The sequence below is a fragment of the Gobius niger genome (assembly GCF_951799975.1).
Source record: "Gobius niger genome assembly, chromosome: 13".
NCBI classification, from domain to species: domain Eukaryota; kingdom Metazoa; phylum Chordata; class Actinopteri; order Gobiiformes; family Gobiidae; genus Gobius; species Gobius niger.
The window spans coordinates 8,005,120-8,018,775 of record NC_136864.1 but is presented as its reverse complement, the minus strand read 5'-3'; the positions used below and the strand labels follow the sequence as shown (position 1 = coordinate 8,018,775).

The 13,656-nt window shown below is 43.5% G+C and overlaps 1 protein-coding gene across 1 annotated transcript in view; it reads left to right on the top strand.

The window, feature by feature from the left end:
- The window catches only part of LOC306972860 (protein APCDD1), a gene marked incomplete at its 5' end in the record, with an annotated part of 35,621 nt that extends 22,275 nt beyond the window's left edge, over window positions 1-13,346 (top strand). Inside the window, 3 exons of the mRNA XM_079569567.1 lie at window positions 2,217-2,778; window positions 10,042-10,363; window positions 12,789-13,346. Of these exons, the coding sequence (XP_079425693.1) occupies window positions 2,217-2,778; window positions 10,042-10,363; window positions 12,789-13,225 (1,321 nt within the window). The 3' untranslated portion in view covers window positions 13,226-13,346. The remainder of the gene's footprint in view (window positions 1-2,216; window positions 2,779-10,041; window positions 10,364-12,788) is intronic.
- Window positions 13,347-13,656: the final 310 nt, after the last annotated feature.

Sequence of the window (13,656 nt, the reverse complement as noted above, 5' to 3'; positions counted from 1 at the left end):
CATCGTGAGATTCCCAATATTGCTCATATGACGTCACTGCATTAACATTGTGGTTCTATTTTGTGCTTATAATGTCATACAGAGGCAGTTGTGCATGTAAATCATTGCAAGTAAAAGGACCTAGAACACAGCACCCACCCCAGTTGTAACTCTATCTGGTGCAGCGCTCCCTGGTGGTCTAGTGGTTAGGATTCGGCGCTCTCACCGCCGCGGCCCGGGTTCGATTCCCGGTCAGGGAACGTGTCTTTTTGGTTCCCCCCTGCCTCATCTCCTTATGTTCTAACACACTTAATATACAGTAGATGAATGGAAAACAGTAATGGACCTAAAACGTATCCTTGTGGCACTCCTTTCAGAACACAAGGAAAAAGAAATGTCTAGTCTATGCACACAATTATATTTATATTCACAGATGTATCAACAAAAAGAACATTTCAAATTCATTTTTCAGATATAGTTTTGTATTATTTTATCCTCCAGACTAAATGTATCAATTTTATATATACGTGGAGGCGTAATTAAGAGCCTATTTCAGTTTTCTGTCTCTTCCTGCACTTTTATTATTATATCTTAAATGGATTGTTTGCTATTCAAAACTAACACTGCATTAGCATTTAGATTCTGTTGCGGGGGTTAGCAACGTCCGGCCCAAGGGCCAAATCCGGCCGTCTGACATATGGCCACTGGCCCCTCAGATGATGAAAAATATGAGACACCTTTTGAATACTCAAAAAAACACAGAAAATATTGTCAGTTCCTTTGAAAATGTCTTTGAGGAGTATCCACAGCCCCCTTTGTTTAGAAAGAGTAGGTGGAAAATCCTATTTTTTGTACAAAGCAATACACGAGTTCCCTGCAACGTTCTTATAATCTTTTTAAGTTCCCTTTCTGACCTTTGAATGAAGTAAAAGTCTTTACACCATTTCTGACCACCCCAGTTTTAAGGCTGACCTTTGCACCTGTCCCTGGTGGTCTAGTGGTTAGGATTCGGCGCTCTCACCGCCGCGGCCCGGGTTCGATTCCCGGTCAGGGAACATATTTTCTTGTTTAGTAAATATGCTCCCTAAGAAAAAGTTTATTTTCTTACTCTCTTCACACTTCTGTTGCTAGTGGTAGAAGGAATTTCATTTCTGACACGTTTTAACACACTTTGTTCTGATGAATGGAAAACAATTATGGACCTAAAACGTATTCTTATGGCACCTCTTTCATAACAGAAGGAAAAATGGAAGACTTGTGCACAAACTCACCTATTTGTGTTTATGTATGTACCAACATTTCAAATACATTTTGAAATAATGAAGAAAGTCCTGTTGAGTATGTTTATTTATGTCACCAGTTAATATATTGGACTTTAAAGCTACTCTCAGCTACATTTTGCTGGACCATCATGGTTGTATTCCCACAGTGAGCTAGCTTTTCCCTGTAGAAACAGACGAGCCCCACACCTCCCTCACCTCACCCCAACACACCCCTCACCTCACCCCAACACACCCCTCACCTCACCCCAACACAGCCCTCAACTCACCCCAACACACCCCTCACCTCACCCCAACACACCCCTCACCTCACCCCAACACAGCCCTCAACTCACCCCGACACACATACAACAGTTAGCGGCTAACACGGTCAGAGTTTAGCATTGACAGCAGTTTATATAAGAGCGTAAACTGACAAACATCTGACCGACCTGCTCTGATGCAGCTGAAATCCTCATGATTATAAAGCAGGCACCTGAACTATGAGGTGTTTCAGAGGCGTGGGGGAAAAAAAGTTCTGCTCTGTAAACCTAGTTCTAAATGGAAGTATGTGTGTTTTGTTCCCCTACAATAAAAAACATCAAATCCTTTGAAGTTCTTTTCTTAAAATAAACAAAGGTTTCTCGACCACACTACCCCGTTGTTACCATGGTGACCACAGCGCTCCCTGGTGGTCTAGTGGTTAGGATTCGGCGCTCTCACCGCCGCGGCCCGGGTTCGATTCCCGGTCAGGGAACATGTTTTCTCTCTAGGTTCAGATTTCTCCCCGTCTACTTCACTCTTCTGTTGCTAATGTTAGAAGGAATTCTGACACATTTGGCCACTTCAAGAAACGTAATTGATCCCCGAGTGGAAATTCTTTTGTTTGCAGACAAAATTCTCAACCAAGGAAAGATAATGAATGTAAAATAACCTCGCCGTTTCAATCAAATACCCTTTTTGTTTGTTTTGTTCCAGTTGCGAGGTGCGCCCGGGTCCAGAGTTCCTGACACGCTCCTACCGTTTCTTCGCCAACAACAGTTTTCAGGCTCATCAGTTTTACTACGAGGACAACCACTGCACCAAACCCACTCACTCTCTGGTGATCCGGGGCAGGGTGCGGCTACGGCAGGCCTCTTGGATCATTCGCGGCGGCACGGAGGCCGAGTACCACCTCCACCGCATTCATATCATCTTCCACTCCGAAGCCACGGCCAAAAACATGCAAGGGTGCAAGGGGGCCGGGAAGGAGGCTTTTGAAGGCGGCGTCTTGTACGAGATTAGGAGCGAGGATGGGGCGCTGGATTGCACCAAGGAGCTTAACTTTGCCATGCACGAACTCCAGCTGATCAGAGTGGAGAAGAAGTACGTGCACACGCCAAACCACAACCAGGATCTGAGCCAGGACCTGAACCAGGACTCGGATTTAAACCGGGACCATGTGGTGGAGGAGCTGTTTTTAGGGGACATCCACACGGAGACGGCACAGAGGATGTACTACAAACCGTCGAGCTACCAGACGGCGCTGCAGAACGCTAAGGTTAGTCTGTTAGTGTAGCAATTGTGATTAGATTAGCCTGTTTATATCATACATTTTTAGTTCATGTGCACATTTGGCTGACATTAGCATTTTCTACAGGTTTTGCAAGATTTAAACATAATAAAAAAATGTGTGGAGACATGATATTTGTGGTTTGCAAAGGATATTGTACTTGGTAAATCTCTTGTAATGTTGGTTGTATTGAAATTAATTGTGCTGTCCTCCCCTACAGCAGTGGATTGTCTCTTACATATACAGTACATTAGGGGTAGGCAAGTTTGGGCCGATTTTCTTCATCGGCAAAAGACCAAGGGCCGAAGCTCTCGATCGTAGCCCAAAGTAAAGCACCACTTTCAACAGATGCCAGAGTTTTACATCATATATGACTTAACTGGGTGTTCTGCTAAGAAAGTTTATAGGAATTGACGGCATTATTCACACATTTGAGTACTTTAATATGCATTTGATCTTTGAGTTGTGTTAAGTTGTTTTTAAAAATCATCTAGCGGCATCAAGGGCTAGCGGCGCCGGCACGCTCCTCCCTGTTTGTGTTAATGACTACGTTTCACAGGGAACCTCCTACCCAGCTCAGACCGAGCCTGTTCCTAAAAAGGGCATAAGGGCGGGATCTTCACTGTAGACTCAGCCCTCGCGGGGCATGGAGTTCGGTCGTAGCTGTAACCGCACCCGCGCCTTTAGCTCTGATGCTATCGGCCTGTCAATCAAAGTCAGGGTCTCACATACAAGAATTCAAAAATGTACCTTACGAAAACCCGCCTGCTTTCTTTAACTGTAACTAACCCAGGGTTGTCACAAGAGGAATATCTAGCTGTAGAACTGTAGAACCAGGCTTTACAGTTGTTTAAAACGTGTGTAAAGAGCAATGCTTTCTAGTGGAAAACTAGCTTTTTCTGCAGCCACTAGATGGAGGTACTGCAGCAATGTCGGCTAACATTAAGTACAAATCGACAGGGACAAACTAAGTCGAAAAGGGGCAATACATTATTAATTCCTTGGTGGAGGTTAACCCTTTAATGTTACCCCCTCAACGTTACCAAAAAAAAAAGTATTTTCTAACCATTTGGGAGGCAAACAACTTTTTTTTTTTTAACGGTCCAAACCTGATCTAAATTAGTCTAAAACTGGTCTAAACCAGTATAAACCAATCTATACCTGGCCTAAACCAGTTTATACCAGTATAAACCAGTCCAAACCTGATCTAGGCCAGTCTATACTTGATCTAAACCAGTCCAAACCAGCATACACCAGTCCAAACCAGCATAAACCAGTCTAAACTTGATATAAACCAGTCTAAACCTAATCTAAACCAGTCCAAACTAGCATACACCAGTCCAAACCAGCATAAACCAGTCCAAACTTGATATAAACCAGTCCAAACCAGCATACACCAGTCCAATCCAGCATAAACCAGTCCAAACTTGATATAAACCTGTCCAAACCAGCATAAACCAGTCCAAACCAGCATACACCAGTCTAAATTTGATCTAAACCAGTCTTAACTTGATCTAAACCAGTCCAAACCAGGTCTAAACCAATCCAAACCAGCATAAATCAGAACACATTAGTCCAATCCTTATCTAAACTGAATATTTGGAGTATTACACACTTGGTAGAGAATGGTAGAGATAGGCAGAATTAGACACAACACATGATTCAATAAAGTGTGCTCTACCAAACAGTTTAGCAAACTATTAAAGGGTTAAAACACTAAACACATTTTATTATGAATGGATGTAAGGATTGGTACTATATAAATCGTTATCACTTTCTGGATCCAGGGAGGAACTCTTCTCTTTGCATTGCATTTTAATCAAGCCATTGCCAAGTATAAATGTGTGTATCGAGCCTAGAATCAGCAAAGATCAGGGAAAAAGCAAGTGGGACTTTGGTGTCAGATTACAGGCTTTACTATGTAGATTTCCAATACCGGCTTTAATCACTGTTGGCTGGGATTATTCTAATGCAAATATGTACCTCACATGACCTGACACCAGAATGCAAAGTCCAGTGTCGTTCAATGTCACAGCAGTTTTCCCTGGTGGTCTAGTGGTTAGGATTCGGCGCTCTCACCGCCGCGGCCCGGGTTCGATTCCCGGTCAGGGAACTAGACTTTTTGGTTCCGCTGGCACAGTACTGCACCCGTCTATCCACATGCAAAGAAACAAAGCACAAAACAAAGAAATATTACAACAACAAAAAATCATACAATGGTAGGAGGGACTGATCAGCTCTCATTCAGGAAATCTCATACATTATTTTATATTTCACAACATCACTTCATGTTTTAACGCTGTCTGTGTATGAAATGACATTGGAGATTGGGCTGTTTTTGTTGAGGAGAGACACATCTACTCTGAAGCAGCAGAAATTCAAAACACACAAGTCTCACACATCATTCAGTGGGCGATGACGCAACACCAAACCGTAACGTACTCGAACAGAAGAGGCAAATGGATAAAACGGCGATGGGGCTGAAAAAGAGCGTTACGTCACTGAGATGTGAGGTCCACCCACAAATACACGACGCTCCTACACACAGAGACGTGCTTCTGACCAGGACAGGGACAAACCGCAGCAAATTAGACCAAGAACAAACCTCAAGAAATGCAAAAGCAGTGACATATAGCTTTAGCAGATGTAGCTTTTCTGAATGATGTAAGTTTTATAATGGATTACAGTCGATTTACATTCATGCTTTCAAAGTCTGAGAGAGGCAATAATATGGAAACAAGTTATACCTAATTCTCATCCCTTGTTGTTACCATACAGTTTCCGCTATCCTACCATGTTATTATTGTGCCATAAAGCGCGACTGAATTAGCAACAGAGGTGCTGGTATGAAGATGAGTCAAGCTGGACATCTTGAACGACAGAAGAAATGTTGCAAGGTTGTCCCTCCTGTCAAAACATAACACAAAAATGGAGTCTGTTTGTTTGCCGCTGATATTGACTGCTGCTGGACTGTGATTACTGTTGCTTATGTGACTTCAGCTTGCTTTGATCTGCTAGGAGGTCTCTTTACAAAGTTATGGTTAGACTTCAATGGGAGTGGAAATGGTAGAAAAGGCTAGTTCCCTGACCGGGAATCGAACCCGGGCCGCGGCGGTGAGAGCGCCGAATCCTAACCACTAGACCACCAGGGAGCCTTTTGCGCCACAGGGTTAAAGCTGGACTTGTCACTCTGGTCGCTTTTCCCTTGATGGACCGAACAGCTGGTGTGGGCAGCTTTGGCCCCAGAACTGAACTAACTCATGCCCCTAGAGGCCATAAGTGTCACTGCAGGTGTCGTAGCATGTTGCGTTTTTTTACTCATTAATTGTCCGTGCGGGTAAATACTACGCTGACAATAAAGACAAATGGAGAGAGAGATATTGTACATCCAATTACACAATGGAGATACTTTTTTTCACTCAAACTAGGCTGTAAATACTGTTTAAGTGGTGTTAGCCCGCAGTTAGCTTTGCCCATTAGCCTGTTAGCTTCTTCTTCGTGATTCCATTAGTGTGTATTGGTGGCTCCAACCCGGAGGCAGGAAAGTTGCAATTGTGGTTTTCTAGCCAGAGACACCAGGGGCAGTGTTCATTTTGACAACATATTTTATTTTTTGTTTTAGTCTTAGTCTTTTGACTAAAATGTAATTTAATTTTAGTCAAGAGTTAGTCAAAAAAAACTTTTCAATTTAGTCGACTAAAATTAAGATGAATTTAGTCATTATAATCATATTTAATCTTGTTCCTCGACTTGATGGAGCTGCTCCACATGAACAAAGCTCAGAGCTGATCCGTTGGCAGAGAATTTACATGATCTGAGGCTCTTTCAGACGGTCAATAGAAGTTTGGATGACTTTAGTCTCTCCCTTAAATTTTTATTTAGTCTTATTTTAGTCGACATTTTAGACATAGTTTTAGTCTCATGAGAAACTTTTAATTTAGTTTTAGTCCAATATTAGTCATCAAAAATATCACTTTGACTAAAATTATTTTAGTCGACGAAATTAACACTGACCGGGGGGAACTGAAAGACCCCCCAATCATCCCATTAACACTTGTATTACCCCCAGACGTTCTACGAAAAGGGTTTATGAAGGTAAACAAATTACTTAGTTCTCCATTAAAGGCCCACTGTGTGACATTTTGGATAATACGGTTGCCAGCAAAAAAGTGATGTTTTTGCAGTGGGTAATCAAACAACTTTCGTATATGGCTGCCTAAAGTCACATCTCCATGGAGACGAGCTGGAGACGTCCCGCTCCCATAAGTTACAGTCCGGTCAGGTACATAATGTTCGTTTATGCTCGTAACGCTTGGGTGAAATGTTACGTGTTGTATCTTTAAACAATTTGCTCCTCCAGTCGTAGAAAATGTATTGTCCTCGTTTATTATTAATTAATTATATAATGTTGGAAGAGGAACTGAATAATTTAAGATTTAGAGATAAAATAGTAAAGTTAGTTTTGTTGTCGATGAATCCACAAGAAAATAATTTAAATGATTTTGCTCTCCAGCCCTTGGTGAAATTTGAATGGAAATATGTACACAATAATAATGACTTTGAGTGGCTGCACTACAGTTGTGAATGCAGGTGGAAGCATAGGGAGCGAGGGAAGGGAGAGAGTTCAGCCTCCTGACAGCCTGGTGGATGAAGCTGCTCTTCAGACGGCTGGACCTGGCTCACAGACTCCACAGTGTCCTCCCTGAAGGAAAGACAGACTGTGGTGGGTGCGTGGAATCATCTACAGTATGATTCTGAAGGTTTTACGGGTGAGACGGGAGGAGTAAATGCCCTGAATGGAGGGAGAGGGGAAACTATGATCTTCTCAGCTGCTCTCACTTTGCGCTGGAGGATCTGCAGCCTTTGCACTTTGCTGTTGTGAACAATCAAGTAACGGATTGAGATCGGTTGCAACACATTTTGGGATTGTTTTAGTGGCTGATCAGTGTTCAGGTATTGGCAGCAGAATACACTGAGCTCTTGTGTAATGTTGTTGATTTACAGTAGTTTCTTGTGTAAGTTTTTCTGCCCTTTTGAAGGAAAAACAGCTGTTCCCGCCCGGTTTCGAACCGAGGACCTTTCGCGTGTTAGGCGAATGTGATAACCACTACACTACGGGAACTGGCTGCTCCTTCACCCCTTGCACTCCGGCCGGTCTCCCCTCCTCACACACACACCCTACTCCCACAGTGACATCATCAGATCTTTACTCTGTGTTTGGCACAAAGAGAACGGGCGAGTCAGTGTAGGATTCTCTGAAGTAATACAGTGGAGAGGTCAATAAGTATCAGTGCATTGACTGACCTGGGGCATAAGTTTAGTTCCCTGACCGGGAATCGAACCCGGGCCGCGGCGGTGAGAGCGCCGAATCCTAACCACTAGACCACCAGGGAGCGCTGTGGGGCAGGGGGTTAAAGCAGGGGTACACAGTCTGGATTAGTCTTGATAGTATTTAACTATTAGTACGTGGCACAGTTGTAGGTGGTAACTCCATGACTCCCAAAATCATATTATAAAGAAATTAAAGAGGGGGTATTATGCTTTTTTCAATAACATAGCACCAGTCTATAGCACACTACAATGATGACGAAACCTTCTGTTGGTCTGTAAATGCAGTAAATTAAAATAACTACCCTGTATAAAACTGCTCTCTCAAAATGGCTGTAGCGAATGTCTTGAAATAGGCCTCTGTCTCTTTAAGAACCTCTGACTCTTTCCGACACGCCCACACGCTGTCTGTGGCATCAGTGGGGAGGGGGCTCTGCTGAGGAGCAGTGATTGGTTACTCGGCTGGTGACGAAAGCTCGGAGGCGTCTCCAGGAGGTGGGGGCGTTCCTTTCCTAGAAGGACTCAGGCAAACCTATCCCTAAAATGGCCGCCATCAGAGTTTTTATAGATTACTCAAAAATACGTGAATGTGCCAAGGCAACACTTCAGGCATGTTTTTACTGAGGGAATGACATAATAACATGATGTAAAGCTTGAACAAGTTGATTTTGCATAATACCCCCCCTTTAAATGCCTACCTTCTCCACAACCGCCTCTGAATAAGTCCTGTCTCAGTCCTGGAGCCAGATTCATTTAGACACTTCCCATACGGAGGATTCTGGGGAAACTGGAAACTCATGTCTAAGAGAGAGGAAAAAGTGTTTCCTGGAGCAGGTGTGGAGAAAGTGTTCCAGATCAGAGTGGAAGTACCGCTCCATAAAACACAACTGGCTGTCTCTGAGCGGGACGTCCCAGCTGTGGATATGAGCATGTGGTTTATGGGCTGAGCTCATGTCTGCTGTATGTATAGTTAGTCGTGCTATAACAATTTTACTCAGAGATTCTCAAACTTACAGAGCACACGAAGTTCCATTTTAGATTGAAAAAGAAAAGATACTCTGCGTTAAACCGGATCTAAAGCAGGTTTATAACATAACCATGACTAAAGTTCTAAACAACTACAAACCCAAAATAGGACAGAAACGTTTACAGAAAAATGTTTCTGAATTATGCTTGGTTTCCAAACATTTCGAGCCACAACCTCCAAAATTACAAGACAACTTAGGGCTCCCCTCCTTAAACTTTCATTTGCAATTGTAATAATTTCGTAAGACATTACGAAATGTCTTACGACATTTTCGAAATAAAGACTACTACTACTACTAGAGGACTGAACTTAGATTTTACACTTGGGGAGAGGATGTGTTTGCAGAGCAGAGTTAATTTTGACATATTTTTATTTAGTTTCAGCCTTAGTCTTTTGACGAAAATGTAATTCAATTTTAGTCCAGATTTAGTCCAAAAATATCTTAAATTTTAGTCAAGTTTTAGTCGACTAAAATTGTAAGTAAATTTAGTCGACTTTGCATTTATATTATTCACTATAATCATATTTAATCAAAGTCCTCGGCTTCATGGAGCTGCTCCCGCATGAACAAAGCTCAGAGCTGCTCCTTTGGCAGAGAATTTACTGGATCTTTCAGACGGTCAATAGAAGAGAGGATGATTTTAGTCTCTCCTTTTCATTTTTATTTAGTCTTACTTTAGTCTAAAATATCTGGACATTTTAGTCATAGTTTTAGTCTCACTTTGACTAAAATTAAGACCAAATATTTTAGCCGATGAAATGAACACTGTTGCCGAGAACAGTATAGTTTTAAGTCTTTGTGACGCGTTAGTTTCAACATTTACATTGTCTCTTTCAGCCCTGCTCTCTGGCTTCAGTCTGAAAACTGTGAAAACACTAACTCCTTGTCATTTCAGCACCACGACCACGGCTGCATCGTGTGCCGCATCATCTCGCGGTCCGACGAGCTGCACCCGCCCGTGCTCCCGCCCCGGGGCGACCTGACCGTGGGGCTGTTCGGGACGTGGGTGAGCCAGCGCTGCGAGGTCCGCCCTGAGGTGCTGTTTTTGACCAGACACTTCAGCTTCCACGAGCACAACCGCACCTGGGAGGGGCGCTACTACCACTACTCCGACCCCGTCTGCAAATACCCCACGTTCACCATCTACGCCAGGGGGCGCTACAGCCGAGGACTGCACTCCACCCGGGTGACGGGAGGCACCGAGTTTGTGTTCAAAGGTAAAGATGAATCCATGTTAAAAAAGAAGAGATTGGGCTTGTTGGGTAATCACACGTTATTTAACTGTGAAAATAAGCTTTCACACTTCGTTAACGGCATGCCAGCAAATCAGTGGTGCTGTAGTGAACAAACTTTACTGAATGTGTTGAGTGATAGATTTTGGGCTCATGTGAATTTTGTGTTTCCTTTACGGCCTAAGAATTACTAAAAACAGGGTGAATGTAGCAAAATACTGCTCTAGGTTTGATTTGTTTTGTTTTGTTGTTTCTATGAGGGAAACAATGTACATTTTGCATCTGTCCCTTTTCAACGATTAAGCAAGCTAGATGAAACAGTGTAGGGGCAGATTCTTATGTTCAAAATAACATAGCGTTAAATTATCAAGGAAGGCCTTTTACTACATTTTAAGGAAACCACAGCTGAGGTCAGTCTATTGCTCAGCACTGCTCCCCTACAGCGCACTCTGATGGTCAGTGGTTTGGAGTCAGTTTGGAAAACTTAAGCCATAAATTAGGTGATCATTCTTACAGTTTCATAGAATTCAGTCTTGAACTTGTAAATGTTACACCTATACAATGTACACAATATTATCAAACTTGGTACTAAAACCTGCCATAACACCTTTAGCTGAACTTAATTATGTTGTTGAACTGCATTGCTCTATTCCTTGTTGGTTGTTTTATTTTGTTTCCCCTCCTTTTTTGCTGATATCCACACGTTATCTTTTGTATACATTTGGAGAAGATAGAGGGGAAAGGCCAATTTCAAAAGCTCAGTTCCCTGACCGGGAATCGAACCCGGGCCGCGGCGGTGAGAGCGCCGAATCCTAACCACTAGACCACCAGGGAGCGCTGTATTAGGTTCAGTAAAAGCTGGAGAGGATACAAACATTATATGTAATCATTATGTAATCATTACAGATCAATATCATTTGTGAGAGTTAATATATTAAAGTAGGATAACGTTTAACATTTAATTTCAAGTTAAAATCACCTCTATAGTCGTTAACTTAAAGAAATCGACTTTTTCAAGCTTTACATCATGTTATTATGTCATTCTCTCATTAAAAACCTGCCTGAAGTGTTGCCTTGGCACATTCATGTATTTTTGAGTAATCTGTAAAAACATTTTAGGGATAGGTTTGCCTGAGTCCTCCTAGGAACGCCCCCACCTCCTGGAGACGCCTCCGAGCTTTCGTCACCAGCCGAGTAACCAACCACTGCTCCTCAGCAGAGCCCCCTCCCCACTGATGCCACAGACAGCGTGTGGAGGGGGCGTGTCGAAAGGGTCAGAGATTCTTAAAGAGACAGAGGCCTATTTCAAGACATTCGCTACAGCCATTTTGAGAGAGCAATTTTATACAAGGCAGTTATTCTAATTTACTGCATTTACAGACCAACAGAAGGTTTCGTCATCATTGTAGTGTGATATAGACTGGTGCTATGTGATTGAAAAAAGCATAATACCCCCTCTTTAACAAATTTGACTGATGAAAATTCGGCCATCTTGATGCAAAGTCTCAAACGCACTGTTAGAGCCACTCCATTACATTATATATCATTAGAAAGCTCTGGAGACAGATTGCACGCAAACCTGACTTACAGACTGAAGACCAATGTCCACTACAGAGGACATAAAGGCATGGGTTGGGTCACAGGAGGATTGTTAAATCCCAATTTCAAAAATTCAGTTCCCTGACCGGGAATCGAACCCGGGCCGCGGCGGTGAGAGCGCCGAATCCTAACCACTAGACCACCAGGGAGCGCTGAAGAACACCTGGTAATAACTGGAGCGGTTGGGTGTGACTGCCCTGTGTCAGTGGTTCTTAAAGTTTCAAGACATTTTCTGATCCTCAGATCTAAACCAGGTCCAAAATAGAGGAACAACAGGCTGATAGATAAGTTTGCTGTCAATTTGCACTGCTTTATGACCGCGATGCTAGGAGCTGCCATTGCTGTAGTACCTCCATATATGGGCAGCAAAACAAGCTAGTTTTCCATTAGAAAGCATTGCACTTTAGACATGTTCTAAACAACTGTACAGCCAGGTGCCTAATTTATTTAAACTTTCTACAACTAGATATTGCAATTGCTAGCGCTGGGTTAGTTACAATTAAAGGGACCAGGCTGGTTTCCGTAAGAAACATTTGAGAAATCTCGTAAACAAATGTGGGCCGGACTTTGATTGAAAGGCCGTTAGCACTAGAGTTAATGGGCCGGGCGCGGCTACGACTGAACTACACCCCCCATGAGGGCCAAGTCTACAGTGAAGACCCCGCCCTTTTTAGAAACATACTCCGTCAGAGCTGGGAAGGAGGAGTCTGTAAATCTGCCATGATTTCCCTTTCGACCGTAGTTATTATGTTTAATATGGAGGAGTGAGCAGAAGCAGTCTATGTAATCTACTCTTCTTCCTCTCTCCCAGTGAACCACATGCGCGTGACCCCCATGGACATGTCCACCACGTCCCTCCTGAACGTGTTCAGCGGGGACCAGTGCGGGGCGGAGCGGTCCTGGCAGGTGGGCGTGGAGCAGGACGTCACGGCGACCCACGGCTGCCTGGCTCTGGGCATCCGCCTCCCGCACACAGAGTACGAGCTGTTCCGGATGGACCAGGACCCCCTCGGCCGCTACCTCCTCTTCAACGGGCAGCGGCCCAGCGACGGCTCGAGCCCGGACCGGCCCGAAAAGAGAGCGACGTCCTACCAGTCTCCCCTCGTGCAGTGCTCGGACAGCAGCTTTTACTACAACAACAGGGGGGGCACGGAGCATCGGGCTCACAGTGACGGTTCGGGAAAGCATTGGGATCGAAGGAAAGGCCTGATGCTGGTGTTGGTTTTGTCTGTGGCGTCGTTTATGTGAAATAGTTAGAGACAAAAAGGAAAGTGTGGATGTGAACAAAGCGAAAACAGCCTTTCGTGAACATTAAGAGGCCAAAGACTTGACTCCGCTGCACCACATGAACTGCACTTTATTGTACATTTGAACTGTCCATGGAAGACTTTCCTACACATTATACTGTATCCACAAGGTGTTTTTGTTTTGGAAAAAACACTGAGGAGTAAAGCTTTGTCAAAGTGTTTACAAGAAAAAAGAACATTGTACAGGGGTGTCCAAGCTATTAAAGTGTGCAGTATATTGAAGTGTATACTGTTAGTCTCGATCTATAATAAAACTCTATTCACTGTCTGATACTAATCTCCAGCTCTGGCGGCCATGTTGCAATTGTTTATTTTTCTTAAAGCCCCTCTTGGGCCAGAAAGCCACTCCTAGTTTGCAAAAGGAGGAGAGCA